Raw genomic sequence first — 14,968 nt, forward strand, 5'->3', positions numbered from 1 at the left:
CTTTAGGTCATGTTAAATTATAATCACTCTGGCATGCCCGTCACCTCAACAGGAAATGGCCAAGGCGGAGGGCCTCTGGAACCTGTTTTTGCCAGCTATAAGCGGACTCAGCCAGGTGGATTATGCCTTGATTGCTGAAGAAACAGGAAAATGCTTTTTCGCTCCAGATGTCTTTAACTGCCAAGCACCAGGTTTCTATATGATATAAAAACTTTTTTTAATATTTTGAGCAGTGTTTAAAGTTTTTCTATTTTATGACAAGAAGAAAGTTTTTCTACTCAAAGTCATTGATTTATAAATTTGTCTATAATTTTATTTTTGGTTAGTTTGATTTAAATATAAAAAGTGGATTTAAAGTTCTCATCAAGTTATTCTTTTGTTAAACCTTATTACATTAAGAGTGTTGTTGACTAGAAGTTGCCACCACTGGGATTGGCAACCTAAGAATCTTGGTGGTAGATTGGACATTTCCATGGCTAGATGGGATGGGTAGAGAGTTCCATGTCTTTTGGTTAGCCTCACTACCTCCCCATTCATTCGCCAATTATTTATTGATCACCTACTATGTGCCAAGCACCGTTCTAGGTCCTTGGGATACATCAATTAATAAAATAGACAAAGATCTCTGTCCTTGTGATGCTGACATTCTAATGGAGAGAGACAAAAATTAACAATAAACAGAACAAGTAAATTATATAGTAAGTTAGAAGATGGAAAGTACATTGGAAAAAAAAAACAGCAGGTAGGAGGGCTCTGAAGTGCTGGGGGACAAGGATATAGGGTTTTAAATAGAATAGTTAGCATAGACTTTATTAAGAGTGACATTTGACAATGACTTGAAGAGGTGAGAGAGTTAGCCATGCTGATATCTGGGAGAAGCATATTCATAGCAGAGGGAACAGAAAATGTAAAGGCCCTAAGGCAAGAGTGTGGATGGTGTATTCCAAGAATAGCCAAGGAGGCTAAAGTGGCTAGCTAAGGGAAGAACAGTAGAAGAGACCTGAGAAGTAAATGGCACCAGATCACTTAGGGCCTTATCGGGTAGAGAAATGGGGACCCACTGGAAGATTTTGAGCAGAGGAGTGACAAGATGCAACTTCAGTTTTGAAAGATTCACTCTGGCTGCTATGTTGAGAATTGACTGAAGGAGGGAAAAGGGAAGCAGGGAGCCTATTGTAATAATCCTGGTGCGAGATGACAGTGGTTTGGACTAGGTTGGTAACAGCAGAGGGCTTGAGAAAAGGAAAGATTTTAAATGTATTTTGAAGGCAGAGCCAAGAGGATTTCCTGATTGGATATAGGGTATTAATAGAGGAGTCAAGGATGATTCCAAGGGCTTTGGTGTGACTGATTGGAATGATGAGGGAAGAGGCCAACTTTTCCTTAGAAAGATAAAATGAAAGGAGTAAACCTGGAATATAGTCTATACGATGTGTTTTCAAGCCTGGATTTCCAGAAGAACCACCTAAGGAATGTTTTAAAAATCCAGATTCCCAGAAACTATCCCTAGAGATTCTGAGTCAACAGGTCTAGGGTAGACCCTCGGAATCTTTTTTTTTTTTTCCCCAAGACACCCTAGCTATTCTGATGCAGCCAGTCAAGGACTAACACTTGCTTTTAGTAGAAGGATGATAGTATGATACCCTAAAGTCTCCCTGCACAAGTCAGACCTCAGTATTGCCTTTTGTGCTTATCATATGGCTCTGCTGCTGAAGCTGTCCCCAAAAGGGCTAATGCAGGGCAAAACTACCCCCAAATAGGTATATTGGAGTATATTGTACTTCTGAGAGAAAAATGCAGTCTGGATTTAACAAAGTGGCTCCACGTTGGACTTTGACTCTATCATTTCCTTGGAGCTCTTAAGATAGTTAGTAGACTTCTGATGATGGTTGAACTTGCCCCTGACATGCTTTTTCCTCTTCCTAACACTTGCCAAATTACTGCTGTAGAAATCAAATCATAAGGCTATTGTAAAAGTAATCTATCTACAGAGTTTCTAGAGATTTCATTTCATTTGTATAGGCTAGTAAATCACGCTGCATAGATAGCATGATATTGTAAAAGGGAACTGGTAGTCTTTTAGTGTCAGTTTGTCACACTATGGGGGCTTGCGTGTTGCCGTGATGCTGGAAGTTATGCCACCGGTATTTAGATACCAGCAGGGTCACCCATGGCGGACAGGTTTCAGCTGGGCTTCCAGACCAAGGCGGAAGGACCTGGCAGTCTACTTCTGAAAAGATTTAGCCAGTGAAAACCTTATAAGTAGCAGCACACTGTTGTTTGCAATCGCCTCCTGTGCATGTGAAAGCTGGATGATGAAGAAAGACCAAAGAAGACTTGACACCTTTGAATTGTGTTGGAGAAGAATATTGAATATACCCTGGACTGGCTAAAGAATGAACAAATCTGTCTTGGAAGAAGTACAACCAGATTGCTCCTCAGAAACAAAGATGACAAGACTATGTCTCACGTACTTTGGACATGTTGTCAGGAGAGATCGGTCCCTGGAGAAGGACATCATGCTTTGTAAAGTAGAGGGTCAGCGAAGAAGAGGAAGACCTTCAATAAGATGGATTGACACAGTGGCTGCAACAATGGGTTTAAGCATAACAACGATTGTGAGGATGGCGCAGTATTTCATTCTGTTGCCCACAGGGTTGCTATGAGTTGGAACTGACTCGACGGCACCTAACAACAACAACAACATAATAAATATATTTTCTATTGTGACCCAAAATGTAATATATGTAGTTGTATGTGTGTGTTTATGTATATATGCACATACAGGCCCATACAAACCCATTGCCACTGAGTCAATTCTGACTCATAGCAACCCTGTAGGACAGAGCAGAACTGCCTTGTAGGGTTTCCAAGACAATAGTCTTTACAGAATCAGACTGCCACATCTTTTCCTGCAGAGCAGCTGGTGGGTTCGAACCGCCAACCTTCCTGCACTTCACCACTGTGCCCCCAGGGCTCCCACACACATATACGTACATATATAAATGTGTGTGTGTATGTGTATATATATATATATCTGTATACTACTGAAGCAAAGGTTCCATGAGCCAGTACTTTCCCTTACTACATGCAACGGACTCAAATACGTTCTACCGACTTTTGTGTTATGTATTTGATTTTGTTCTGTCATTTTTAAGCAAATAGTAGCCATATTCCATTAAATTGATTTCGTGACTCTTCAATGGATCATAATATGAAAATAATGCTACAAGACTTCCTTTGTGGACACAGCTCTGCTATTGTTTTTCCATTTGACCTGTGAACTCACTTTTTATTAGATGGTCATGGAAATGGGAATTAAACTTTCATGAGCCTATCAATTGTAGCATCTAAATGATATCACCAGACCGCTGAAGTTTTAAAATTGGGCACGCAACTACATTTTCTTTAACTAAGTTATGATCAACAACTCTCTTAAGCAAACAAGAAATGAAACTTAAGTAGAAAGCTAGGCATTTTCTCTTCATGTGGAGATAACCTCATGAAGGCCTTGGGGGGTTGTGTTTTTGAAGCATTTTCAAAATGGATGAAGAAGGGAATGTAGTTGATGCCTATTAAATACTTTGTGAACTTTCAGAAATGTAAAAAGATGAATTTCTGCTTGTGCAGTCCAAATAATTTCCCAAATAGTTGTAAAAGCGTGTGGGAAACATGCCTTTTTTTTTCCTCCAGCTCGCCTTTTTTCTGCCCTTCAGTGAATCATGCAGTATTATATATTGGAATGTTGAAAATAACAATTTTAATCCTAAAGCTATCAGTGGAAAATTTTCTGAGCCTTTGTGCTGATTTTTTTAAATGGAAAAAAAAAATTGTTTTGTAGAAGTAACTTGTCTAGGCCTTTTTCCCAAACCATAATTGATACCTTTACTTTGCCAGCTTCTCGGAATAAACTGGTAATTTCTGGGAAATTTTTATTCAATACTTACCTCATTTGAGCTATAATGAGAAATGTTATATGCAAATAATTAACTTCATTAATGATAACTTAAGACTTATTTTCTTCCTTAGTCAAAAAGAATTTTAAGCTTATATTAGTCTACTAGGAATCTTATGAATTTTAGTATAACGTTGGCTGAATTAGGAGTATCTGAGCAAAGCACAAATATATTCTGAGAGATTTAGCTTCGGCTTAATTCGGTCTTCACAGGCCTTTCAGTAACTATCCTTAAAGTTGTTTTCAGAGGTGATACTGAGAATTTCTTCTTAAAAATTTTATGGGTAATCAGTACTAAAGGAAAAGGTTTTAGACCATGTGTTTAGACATTTCCTTGGAATAAGAATTAGAGAAAGCCATCTAGAGCCTTTTGTTCACTGAAACATTCTCTTGTACCTGGGTGATAGTACAGTGGGTTCAGCCTCAGGTGCTGAACGGCACCCTCTGAGGGTCAGAGAGGGTCTTCGAAGTTATCTATTGCCATTTTTTAATCCCGTGTGAGGATTCTGTTTTTAGCACCCTAAAGAGATGGTCCAGCCCTTTCGTAAGTGCCCTGGAGTACACATCAGTAAGAGCAGTGTTAGAGGTAAAGAGACAGTAGTGGTCATATGAGTGCAGAAGAAGGAGATATTTCTGGCTGAGTAATCAAGAGATTCTTCCCAGAGAAGGTGACTCATAAACAGGAATTTATGTTTAAATGCCAAGTAGAATTTCACTTAAGAAAACGCCTGAACCAGCCAGACATGTGGAAGTTTTCGAAAGAACAGGGTGTGTTTGAGAAACACGTAGATTTAAGGGATGGAGTCTCAGTACAGCATGTAAACGTGAATCACTCCCCAGGAGCATTGCAGTCACTCCTAGCAGGGCAAAGGTGCGAGACAGCAGGCAAGGTTTAGGCCAGTCAGCTGTTTTCCTCAGTCCTAACTGAGCTAGAGCTCCTAGAGCCACGCTCCATGGGGGTGAACTGGACAAGAGCCTGTAATTCAGAATAAATCGAGTAAATGTACATCGAATGCTATATACTTGTAACTTTGTACAGCATGCCATCAGTATTATTTTTACTGGATCTTTCAAAATAATTTTGTTACAAGCATTTGCTTTAAAAAGATGCATGTCTGTACTTACTATATGGAATCAAATTGCTAACAGCAACTCAAAATGTTAGGTAGAAAGCTGAGGGAGAAGTGAGTTTACGTCAATAAGGGAGGAGCAGATCGGGAAGAGAGGTTGAGGATGGCTGCACAATTTGAAGAATGTAATCACTGTCAAGGTATTGTTCATGTAGACATTGTTGAATCGGTGTACGTTTTGCTGTGTATATTTTCCGCAACAACAACAAAAAAGACCCATGTCTGTCTTACCTACATAAAGTTGTAGATTTCATATTTGGTAAATGTTTAAATGCAAAACAAATGCCTTTTCTTATTATGTATAGACACAGGGAACATGGAGGTGCTGCACCTATATGGAAGCGAGGAACAGAAGCAGCAGTGGCTGGAGCCTCTTCTTCAAGGGAGCATTACCTCCTGCTTCTGTATGACAGGTAAATAGCAAACCAAGGCTCTCGCCCTTGTGGAGTCACTTATCCAGGAGTTAATATGAGTGAGCTGAAGAGATGTGGCAGGTGGCTCTGTGTTTCAAGCAAATTTGCCTGCATCCAAAAATGTGAATATATCTGCTGTGAGCCCAGTTTTAAATATTGGCATTTTAAAATGTGCAGAATACAACTACATAATGTTTTCTAGTAGCCTGCTTTTTTTTTTTTTTTTTTTTAGTAGCCTGCTTTAGGCATTAACAGCAGGGTAAAACTAGTCTCATAATCTTTTGACTTAAATTTCTAAAATTGCCATCCGTGGGTATTTAAAGGTTTTGTTTTTGTTTTCCCTTGTGTATAGAATATTCATCTTTGTAATAATTTTATATTTATACTTACAAAATAAGTCTTCCATAAACCCATGCAAATAGGACTTTCACCAATGTTGGACACATGGCTCAAATTATAATTGTGTGGCAATATAAAACTAAGGATATGTTAGTAAGACTGGGTTTAGCACCATTTGTACAATTAAGAACTCTTCAAAGGGCAGAGTCACTGTTTCATAGTTGAGTTTAGAATTAGACTGAATCAGGGCTTGAACCTGTCTGTTCTGGGTTGGAACCCCTGCTGAGAATTTGCATTTCTACAAGTTCCCAGGTGACACTAATGCCGCTGGTTAGGGACCAAATGCCGCTGGTTAGGGACCAGTTATGAGAACCATTAATAGAGCAGTGGTTCTCAAAATTTATTGTAGATAAGACTCACCTGGGGGTCATGTTAAAATGTAGACTCTGAGTCAGTATATCGGAGAAGGAACCGCAAATTCTCAGCAGGGGTTCAAACTGGAACTAATCAGTTCAAAGCCCTAGGCTGAATTTTATCTGGCCATATTTTTTTTCTTTTAAAAATCAACTTTATTGAGGTATAATTCACATGTAATAAATTCACCCATATTGACTGTACAGATAAGTCTCATAAACGTAGACACCCATTTAACCAGTGCTACATTTCCATCGGAAACCCTGGTGGCATAGTGGTTAAGTGCTACAGCCACTAACCAAAAGGTCGGCAGTTCAAATCTGCCAGGCACTCCCTGGAAACTATGGGGCAGTTCTACTCTGTCCTATAGGGTCGCTATGAGTTGGAATTGATTCGACGGCACTGGGTTTGGTCTTTGGTTTGGTACATTTCCATCAGCCCCTGGCTAGATTTTTAATTGTTTTCAATAGTCAAATTTACTGTCCTCCATGATATTGTATTGGCTTTTGAATAGCACAGCTGGTCTTCATTTAAGTCAGTAAGAGGCATTTATTGAGTATCTACAGTATGACTTGTTACCTGCAAAGCACTATCTGGAGGCTACAAGGTAAGTATACAGCCCCTTTCTCAAGGAACTGTGTCTCTAGTTTTAGACATAGAGATGTTGTTGTTGTTAGGTGCCATCGAGTCAATCCCAACTCATAGCGACCCCATGTACAATAGAACAAAACACTGCTCAGTCCTGCGCCATCCTCACAATTCTTGCTATGCTTGAGCCCATTGTTGCAGCCACATAGATAGAACACATGAAATATCTGAGAGACCGATTAAAAGAGCAACATATTAACAAGTGTGGATTACTATAATCTAGAGCTAGTTTATAAATGCTGAAGTGCCATGCAGGACAGCAGTCATTTAAGGTGTCCCATGGCAAGCACTTTCTGAAGATGGGAATGCTGAGCAGGCTTTAAAGAATACAAAGTATATAAACTGGTGAAAGAACTTCTGATGAAATTTTCAAGACAGAAATTGTTTAAGATAGTAAAGTATACAGTGAGGAGCTCTGGCTTGTCAATATCTAGTACAGACTTCCACTGTGGAAAATAGAGAATGATTTTAATCTACTTTTGATGCTTGGAGAAAGGATTGAGTGAGTTAATTATATCCTACGTCATACATCAACGAGGAAGCCAAGAACACCATTCAGCAGAAATGTTCTAGAATACTTTGTTTATTCTTTCAATGCACATTTGTTGAATACGATAGAACGGGGGAAAGATACGAAAATGAAAAAGACATGAATGCCTCTGTCCTCAAAGAATTTACATTCTCTTATCCAAGTCTCTTTTACAAACTGATGATAGCTACCTGCTGGTAAATTCGACCTCTGCTTGTTTATAGAGCCTGGTGTAGGTTCAAGTGATGCCACCAATATTGAATGTAGCATCCAGCGCGATGGCGACAGCTATGTCATTAATGGCAAGAAATGGTGGAGCAGTGGTGAGTGTTCCGAATAATTTTTTCACTCAAGAGATTTATTCTTTGTGCCAGATGCTATGGTAGAACAATGTTATGATACATGCTGATTCGTTTCATGATCACAGTTCTTTCAATTCTGCCTTTGAAAGCATTTTCAAATTTAGAAAGTAATTTTAAAATAACGTCTTGATTAGGTGATCTTTAAGAGCAGAAAACACATCTTTTTTTTTTTTTTACAGTTTGTGAGAGAGCAAATTCATATTAGTATGTACTGTTTTCCATCAATGTAATTTCTGTCAAAATTTAATTTTAATAGGGAAGTAGTACATGGACTATAATAATTTGTATTTAATTATTTTTAAAAACATCAGCCCATTATTAAGAATCATTTGTGGTGGAAATATTTTCATTGCTTAAAAATACAAGTATTTACCTGAAAAGTCAGAAGCTTTATACATAGGCTAATAAATTATTTAGTCAGCACTCAGTAACAGAGTCACACAAATGAATGAGCCCTTTAGGATGTTATAAAAATTAGAACCTAGATAAATATGATAATCTGAAGATTGATTCTATCGTGTAAATGATAAAGTGAACATTTATCAGGATAACTAATTATTGCTAAAGAAAGTTGGTACCATGGAAACAGACTGTATCTTTAAAAATTTGCCAGGATATATCAAAAAGGCCAGAAAAAGCTTATGGTATATATTTTTATTGTTTTTTATTCTTTCTGGGATTTTTATGAAATTGCAAATTAAGAAACTGAAAAAAAAGATTAATTTTTACTACATAGTTATTTAAGTACTAAAATGATGCAGAGAAAAAGTCCTTATATTAAAATTTAGATAATTAAAAATAGTTATAAATGCCCCTTAACATAAATTTCTTTATTAATCTGTGTTAGGTGGCCTAGCCCATAGCCTAGTGTTTTTATTTATGTATGCCTGTTACTACTATTTTCCTATGTTGTTTAATTTTTATGTTTGTCCATTTATTATCTTATTTCCTCTTCTCTGCTTCTATTCTCATCACCCTCCCACCCCCACCCGTTCTTTGTCATAAGTTGCAACCACAGTGGTTGAGATTTGAATTTCAGAATAATGCAGATGTTTTATCTGAGGGAGAAGCATCAATCATGTGTAGCCAAGCGGGAGACGGAGCAGTTTTACATTCAAATGCTGAAGCTACTTGTTGGCTCTGTGGGACCTTCAGAGTCGAAAGGAATCTCTTCCACGTTTTGTCGTTGTCTTCTCCAGTGCCCATATGTCTTGGCCACTTTTGTAATGTAGCTTTTAAAAGAGGCTCCCATGAAAACATAGAGGATTGGGTTGAGGCAGCTGTGGAAAAGCGCGATGCTCTCTGTGACTTGAATGGCAACATCCATGCGTTTGCTCATGCTGCAGTCGGTGATCAGGGAGTAGATGATGTCTATGGCTTGGCAGAACTTGACAATGTTATAAGGCAGCTGAGTAACAATGAAGACTACAACCACTGTAAGCAGAACTTTGAGGGGCCTAGATTTTTTAATGTTTGGTGTCTTGATGAGTATCCTGGCCGTGATAAAGTAGCAGATTCCCATGATAAGAAAGGGCACGACAAACCCTATGCAGATTTCCAGCATTTGAATCGCTGCTTTCACTGATGTCCCTAGGTGGTGTGGGAAGATGGGAATACACCTAGCATTGTCATTTACTGTGTTAAAAACCAGCTGCGGTATACTCAGCAAAATGGCGGCCGTCCAGACACAGGAACAGATGATCCAGCCTGGTCTCCCCACTCCTGATTGACTTGGAGCTTTAGTTACTGCTAAATACCTGTCTATGCTGATACAAGCCAGAAAGTGCATTCCAGAGACAAAGTTTACTGTGTACAAGGCCGAAGTTACTTTGCACATCATTTTCCCTAAAACCCACCCGTGAACTGCACTAACTGCCCAAAAAGGCAGCGTGAATAGTAGGAGTAAATCTGCCACAGCCAAATTCAGGATGTACACATCTGTTTTGGTTCTCTGTTTCTTGTAATAGGCATAAATAGCCACGACCACGGAATTGCCTGCCAGTCCAATGACGAAAGCTATGGTGAAGAAGGCAGGCAGGAATGCTTTGGCAAATCTCCTGACCTCTTCTTTGACACAGATCATTTCGTACTGACTGTAGTCATGAGTGCCATTCACTTCATTTTCCTCGTAGTAGTAGTCTGTTGACTGGTTGTGTCCCAAAGCCATGGCACCAATCTAGATGGCAAAGACATTACAGGCTATTGGAAACTCATTTTAATAAGACTTGAAGGCAGGACTTCAAACCGGTTTGTTCCAGTTCAAACCCCTGCTGAGAACTTACATTTCCACTCTAGACATACTGAATCAGAATCTACATTTTAACAAGATCCCCAGGTGATTCTTCTGTATAATAAATTTTGAGAACCACTGCTCTGCTAGTAGGTTGCTGAATTGGTCCCTAACCAACGCGTCAGCATCACCTGGGAACTTGTAGAAATGCACATGCTCGGCAGGGGTTCCAGCTGGAATGAACCGCTTCAAAGCCCTGCTTGAAAGGAAACACGTTTCATCCAGCACGTTTTGTTCTTTCGCTAGAAAATAGATTATGCCTGTACCTTAGGTGAACCTGAAGTCAGCATTCTTTGAAACTCTTTAGTGGGATATACTTTTAAAGGTCTATCCTAAGTATTATTCATTTTGCAGGTATAAGTCTGTGCAGGAGCTTGAATTTACACAGGAAGATAAAACTACTTTTTTTGTAGGGAGTTGCTCTACTCATTAAACTCTAAATAAAACTAATAAGGGCTTTTTTGTTAAAAATAGTTGTTTAAGTGTGAAAATTCAGTCAGATTTTAACTGAAAAGAATCACAGGATGTTAGTTTTTACATAGACATGTTTGCGATTTCTCAAAGATTCCATCTACTTTAAACTAATAAAATAACATTTTTTTAATAAATGTATTTTATTTTTAATTTTTATAATTTATTTATAAATTTATTAAAAATAAGTTATCTCAGCAATTTCAGTAGTTAGCTTTTATAAAACAAGGTCATCTTTAGTCAGCTTCCTTCCAAAACTTATTACTACTTGCTCATTGTATATTCTCTTATTTGATAGCATCGTCAACCCCGTACACACCCAAGCTGTAAGCCTGCATCGTTCTTCTCTTTTTATCTCTGCTTTCAAATCTGTTCCTAAATCCCTCTGATTTCGCCTTCCAAATAGGTCTTAAATCTGCTCTTCGTTTTAATCTGGACTCTCACTGTCCTGCTTTCAGGCATGAACACCCCGCTTCTGCCTACTATAATATCTTCCTAACTGGTACCCTGCTGTTCTTATCTCTCCCCCACAGCCTCCTCCAAAAATGTTTTTCTTATCGCCACCAGAATGTCCTGTCTCTGAAATGCCAGTCTGTCACTCCCCCGCCTAGGTCAGCAGTGACCCCTCTTCACCTGAAAGACACAGCCCAAGCTCCCTAGCATGGTTCAGGGCTTCCTCTGATGTGGTCCCACCCATGGCTCCTGCCACCTCTCCCTGTGCCATGCCCTCACACAGCAACAGCACTGATTTGGTGGCAGTTGCCTGGCACACACTGTGCCGCAGCACGCATCTACATCTTGGCTCATTCTGGTCCCTTTATCTGGCACACTATTTCCTGCCCTTCCCTTAAGGGCACACTCTTACTCAACTCTACTTGGATGTCACCTCACCCAAAAGACTTTCCTCATCCGGAGCTATCTACGTCTCAGAGAACTGACCATAGCCCATGGAAAAGATGTGTTTCCCAGACTACCTTCTCCCTCTAGGCTCTAAGTTTCCCAACGGTACGTGTGAACTATTTGATTTCTGTTTGTAACCTTACTACCTGCAGAGTGCCTGGCACATGCTAGATGCTCAGAGAATATTTGTCCAACAGAAGGTTTTGCCTGCAGGTATAAAGCTGATAATCTAGAACAGACAGGAGATATGTCAGGAATTTCCTGTCTCCACTTATTTTATGATATTAGCTATCAGCACCCATAGTATTAAGATAAGATTGTACAGAATTCACAGGTTTTCAAACGTATGTAATGACTTTCAACGTTTAATATAGTGCTGAAATTTCACTTTCTCTTTAACCTTTCTATCTTCCTTTTAACTATTTTTGTCCTTGAAGAGTCTCAAATATTCTTATAGAATGAATAGTGAAAATAATTCTTTTTTAAAGCAGTGTACCAAATTACTGTACATTTTCAAAAGAGTGTTCTTACACTTGCTAAACGTTTTTGAATGAGTAAAGAAGGTCCCTGAGGAAAGATACTACATAGAACTGATTTTCTTATGCAAAAATCAGGTGCTGATCATTTTAAGCAACTATTTTTATCTGAATATTAATTGAAAAGTTTCAATCTGGTAAGACTGCCCTGGTCTTTATTTTCTTATGCCTCAATTATGAACACAATATTAACTTTGTTCTTTTCTTTCTTACTAGAAATCTTGAATATGATAATCAAGAATAATACAGCCAAATGATACAGGATATTAAGGAAGGGTATTCTTAAGTAAGAATTAATCTTACTGGAAATGTGACTAGTAAGAGTAGGAATGGAAATTATTTGCAGAAATGATCCTTTTGGCAGATACCTAGAAACACATTTAAATGTCTTTATAATTATTATAAGAACAAAAAAAAATAGTATTTGTAAAATAAAGCAGACAAATAACATAGCAAAGCTGATTTTCTCATTAACAAAGTTTTAGAGTCAAGTTATGGTATTAAAATAAAATTTCTTCTTGCTATGTTCAGATTTTAATTTTAAGGTTTAAGTGCACAACTGTTTTCAAGTAACTTGTTTTGTACTTGTAAACATTTAAACCTTCATGCATCAAGATTCCTTCTACAGAAGTAAATATACAAAGTCTTTGGGCTTTAAAAAAAAATCACATTCAAGTCAGGAGAGAAGAAAGAACCAACCTGCTTCAGTCGGCAGAAGGCAGCAGTCCTGAGTGCAGAGCGTGATCAAATGCCCTCTCTGTCTAACTCCAGCTACTTTTGTTTTCGTTTTACACTGCACTTTTGTCTCGTATCCAAGAGGGCTTTCCTGAAATTTAACCTTGTGAGCACTTGAGCTTTTACTTGTAGCCACCCTACTGAGTCAAATCCAAATTCTTAAGCGTGCTGGGAGACAAATCTGAAAGAATTCCATTTTGTTTCAAAAACCACGAACCTCTCAAAGTTTCCACTGCAGCCAAAGTGCCTGCAGCTGAGGCACTGAGGGCCAAACGAAGTAGGGACTGACCCTGGAGCTCAGAGACAGTTAACGAGCACTCGTAGGTAGTAGCATCTAGAGAAGTACTCCCTAAAGCAAGTTTTTCTAGGAAAGAAAACAAAAATGAGTTTAACCCAGAAGGTTGTCTTTTTGAAGACTCAATTATCAAAGACTAAATTCTGAACAATCATAAGGCATTTTTAGTGGAACTTAATATTTTTTTATGCCACATCATTTAATATTTTACTTAAACTGTTAGACTCCTCTTGGTTTCATCATATTCCTTCTCTGTCCTTGATCCTGTCTATGCCTTTCCATGGGGCTTTAACTCTCCTGCCCTCTTTGTAACCTTCTTCTTCAAAGACCAGCATACAGACCTTCAAAACCCTTCTGTTTGGGGTGGCTGTTTAATTTTCCCGCTTTGGCTTCCAAACAAATGTGAGTTAGAGAAAGAAGAGAAATGTCTGCGGTTTGGGGCCTCCGTGGTGTATTTGAACTTAGCCCTCCTCTCATTTGCCTGTCAGTTCTCTTATTTATTTACTCATGCAAGGCCAGCCAGGCTCAGTCTCCACCTGCAGAAGTTATTTCAGACCCCTGCCATTTTTTTCTCCAAACAACTGGCTTAACCTTCTTGACTTACAGGAAAAAGGTCATTAGAGCCCCCTCATCTCCCTTCATCTTCCCCTCAGTATGTGCCTAAGGGGACACCCAGCTTTGCCACCTTACTATCCACAGCTGTTTGAGGAAGAGGCATGTGCTTGTAGCTAAACCAGCTCAGAGGAGTCCCCGGGTGTGCAAATGTGTAAGCCCTTGACTACTAGCCGGAAGGTTGGTAGTTCATACCCACCCAGAGGCGCGTCGGAAGAAGGGCCTGGTGATCTACTTCTGAAAACCCCGCCACTGAAAACCCTATGGCGCAGTCCTACTCTGCACACTTGGAGTCGCCATGAGTCAGAATCCACTCACGGCAACTAAGAGCAACAACAAACGAGCACGCACAGACACGCTGGCCTGGATTTGTGGTGCTTGCCATTTTCTGTGGTATAAATACTCTAGGATACCGACGTGAAGTCATTGAGGGCAGAGCTGCCAAGAGACAAGCACAGTCAGTCTGTCTGAGTAGGCTCCAGCACAGCTCTTCTAAGAGGCACGCTTTACCCTTGCCGTGACTGACTGTCGCTCTAGTCTCCTGCTGCCTCCTGAAGGGTGCTGCCCTGAGTGTTATCCCTGCCCGGGCTAGACTATTTGGTATTCGCTTTTCTCTCACCCCTTGTTCTTGCTCTGTACACAGGGCCAGGAGGAAATGCACTAACAGCCCTCCGGTAAATTCTTAGAGGGGCCTACGTGTTCCCACACGGTCTGCCTCTGTTCCCCATTGCCTCTCTGACCGCATTCTGTGCTACTGACTTGTTTATTTTGCCACACCAACCTCCTTGGTGTTTTGAACATACCAGGCACATTCCTGCTTAGTGCTTTTTTTTTTTTTGAACGTTTCATTGTGGTTTGAGTGTCAGTTTACAGAGCAAATTAGTTTCCCGTTCAACAGTTTATGCACGCTTTGTTTCATTCGTGACATTAGTTGCAATCCTCTCAATGTGACAGCACTCCACCCACTCCCTCCCCGGGTTCCCTATTTCCATTCACCCATCTTTCCTGCCCCTTCCTGCCTTCTGAACTTTGTTTTTAAGCAAATGCTGCCTATCGGTTTCATATGGTTGATTTTTCTGAGGAGCACATCCCTCACGGGTATTATTGTTCACTTGATAGGCCCAGCGTTTGGCTGAAAGGTGATCTCTGGGAGTGGGTTCAGTTCCAGGTTTGAAGAGTATCTAAGGGCCATAGTCTTCGGGGATTCCACCAGTCTCTATCAGACCAGAAAAGTCCGGTCTTTTATGTGAACCCTGCTTGGCCCTTCTGTCTCCCTGGAAGGTTCTTCCTCTTAACAGCTGCAAGGCTTACTCCCTCATCTCTTTCAAGTGTTTGCTCA

At 39.6% G+C, this 14,968-nt stretch overlaps 2 protein-coding genes across 2 annotated transcripts in view; one reads left to right on the forward strand and one right to left on the reverse strand.

Annotated features, from left to right (window-relative positions):
* Nucleotides 1–14,968, forward strand: part of ACAD11 (acyl-CoA dehydrogenase family member 11) — a 109,089-nt gene that overhangs the window by 60,386 nt on the left and 33,735 nt on the right. Inside the window, exons 11-13 of the mRNA XM_049870877.1 lie at nucleotides 53–191; nucleotides 5,391–5,498; nucleotides 7,653–7,751. Coding sequence (XP_049726834.1) covers nucleotides 53–191; nucleotides 5,391–5,498; nucleotides 7,653–7,751 — 346 coding nt within the window. The remainder of the gene's footprint in view (nucleotides 1–52; nucleotides 192–5,390; nucleotides 5,499–7,652; nucleotides 7,752–14,968) is intronic.
* On the reverse strand, nucleotides 8,768–12,787 carry ACKR4 (atypical chemokine receptor 4). Its single transcript, XM_049870880.1, has 2 exons — nucleotides 12,687–12,787; nucleotides 8,768–9,966 (listed from the first exon to the last, which is right to left on the reverse strand). The coding sequence occupies exon 2, from the start codon at nucleotides 9,955–9,957 to the stop codon at nucleotides 8,905–8,907; it is 1,053 nt and encodes a 350-aa protein (XP_049726837.1). The 5' UTR covers nucleotides 9,958–9,966; nucleotides 12,687–12,787; the 3' UTR covers nucleotides 8,768–8,904.

This window comes from Elephas maximus, chromosome 27 (genome assembly GCF_024166365.1).
Source record: "Elephas maximus indicus isolate mEleMax1 chromosome 27, mEleMax1 primary haplotype, whole genome shotgun sequence".
NCBI lineage: Eukaryota > Metazoa > Chordata > Mammalia > Proboscidea > Elephantidae > Elephas > Elephas maximus.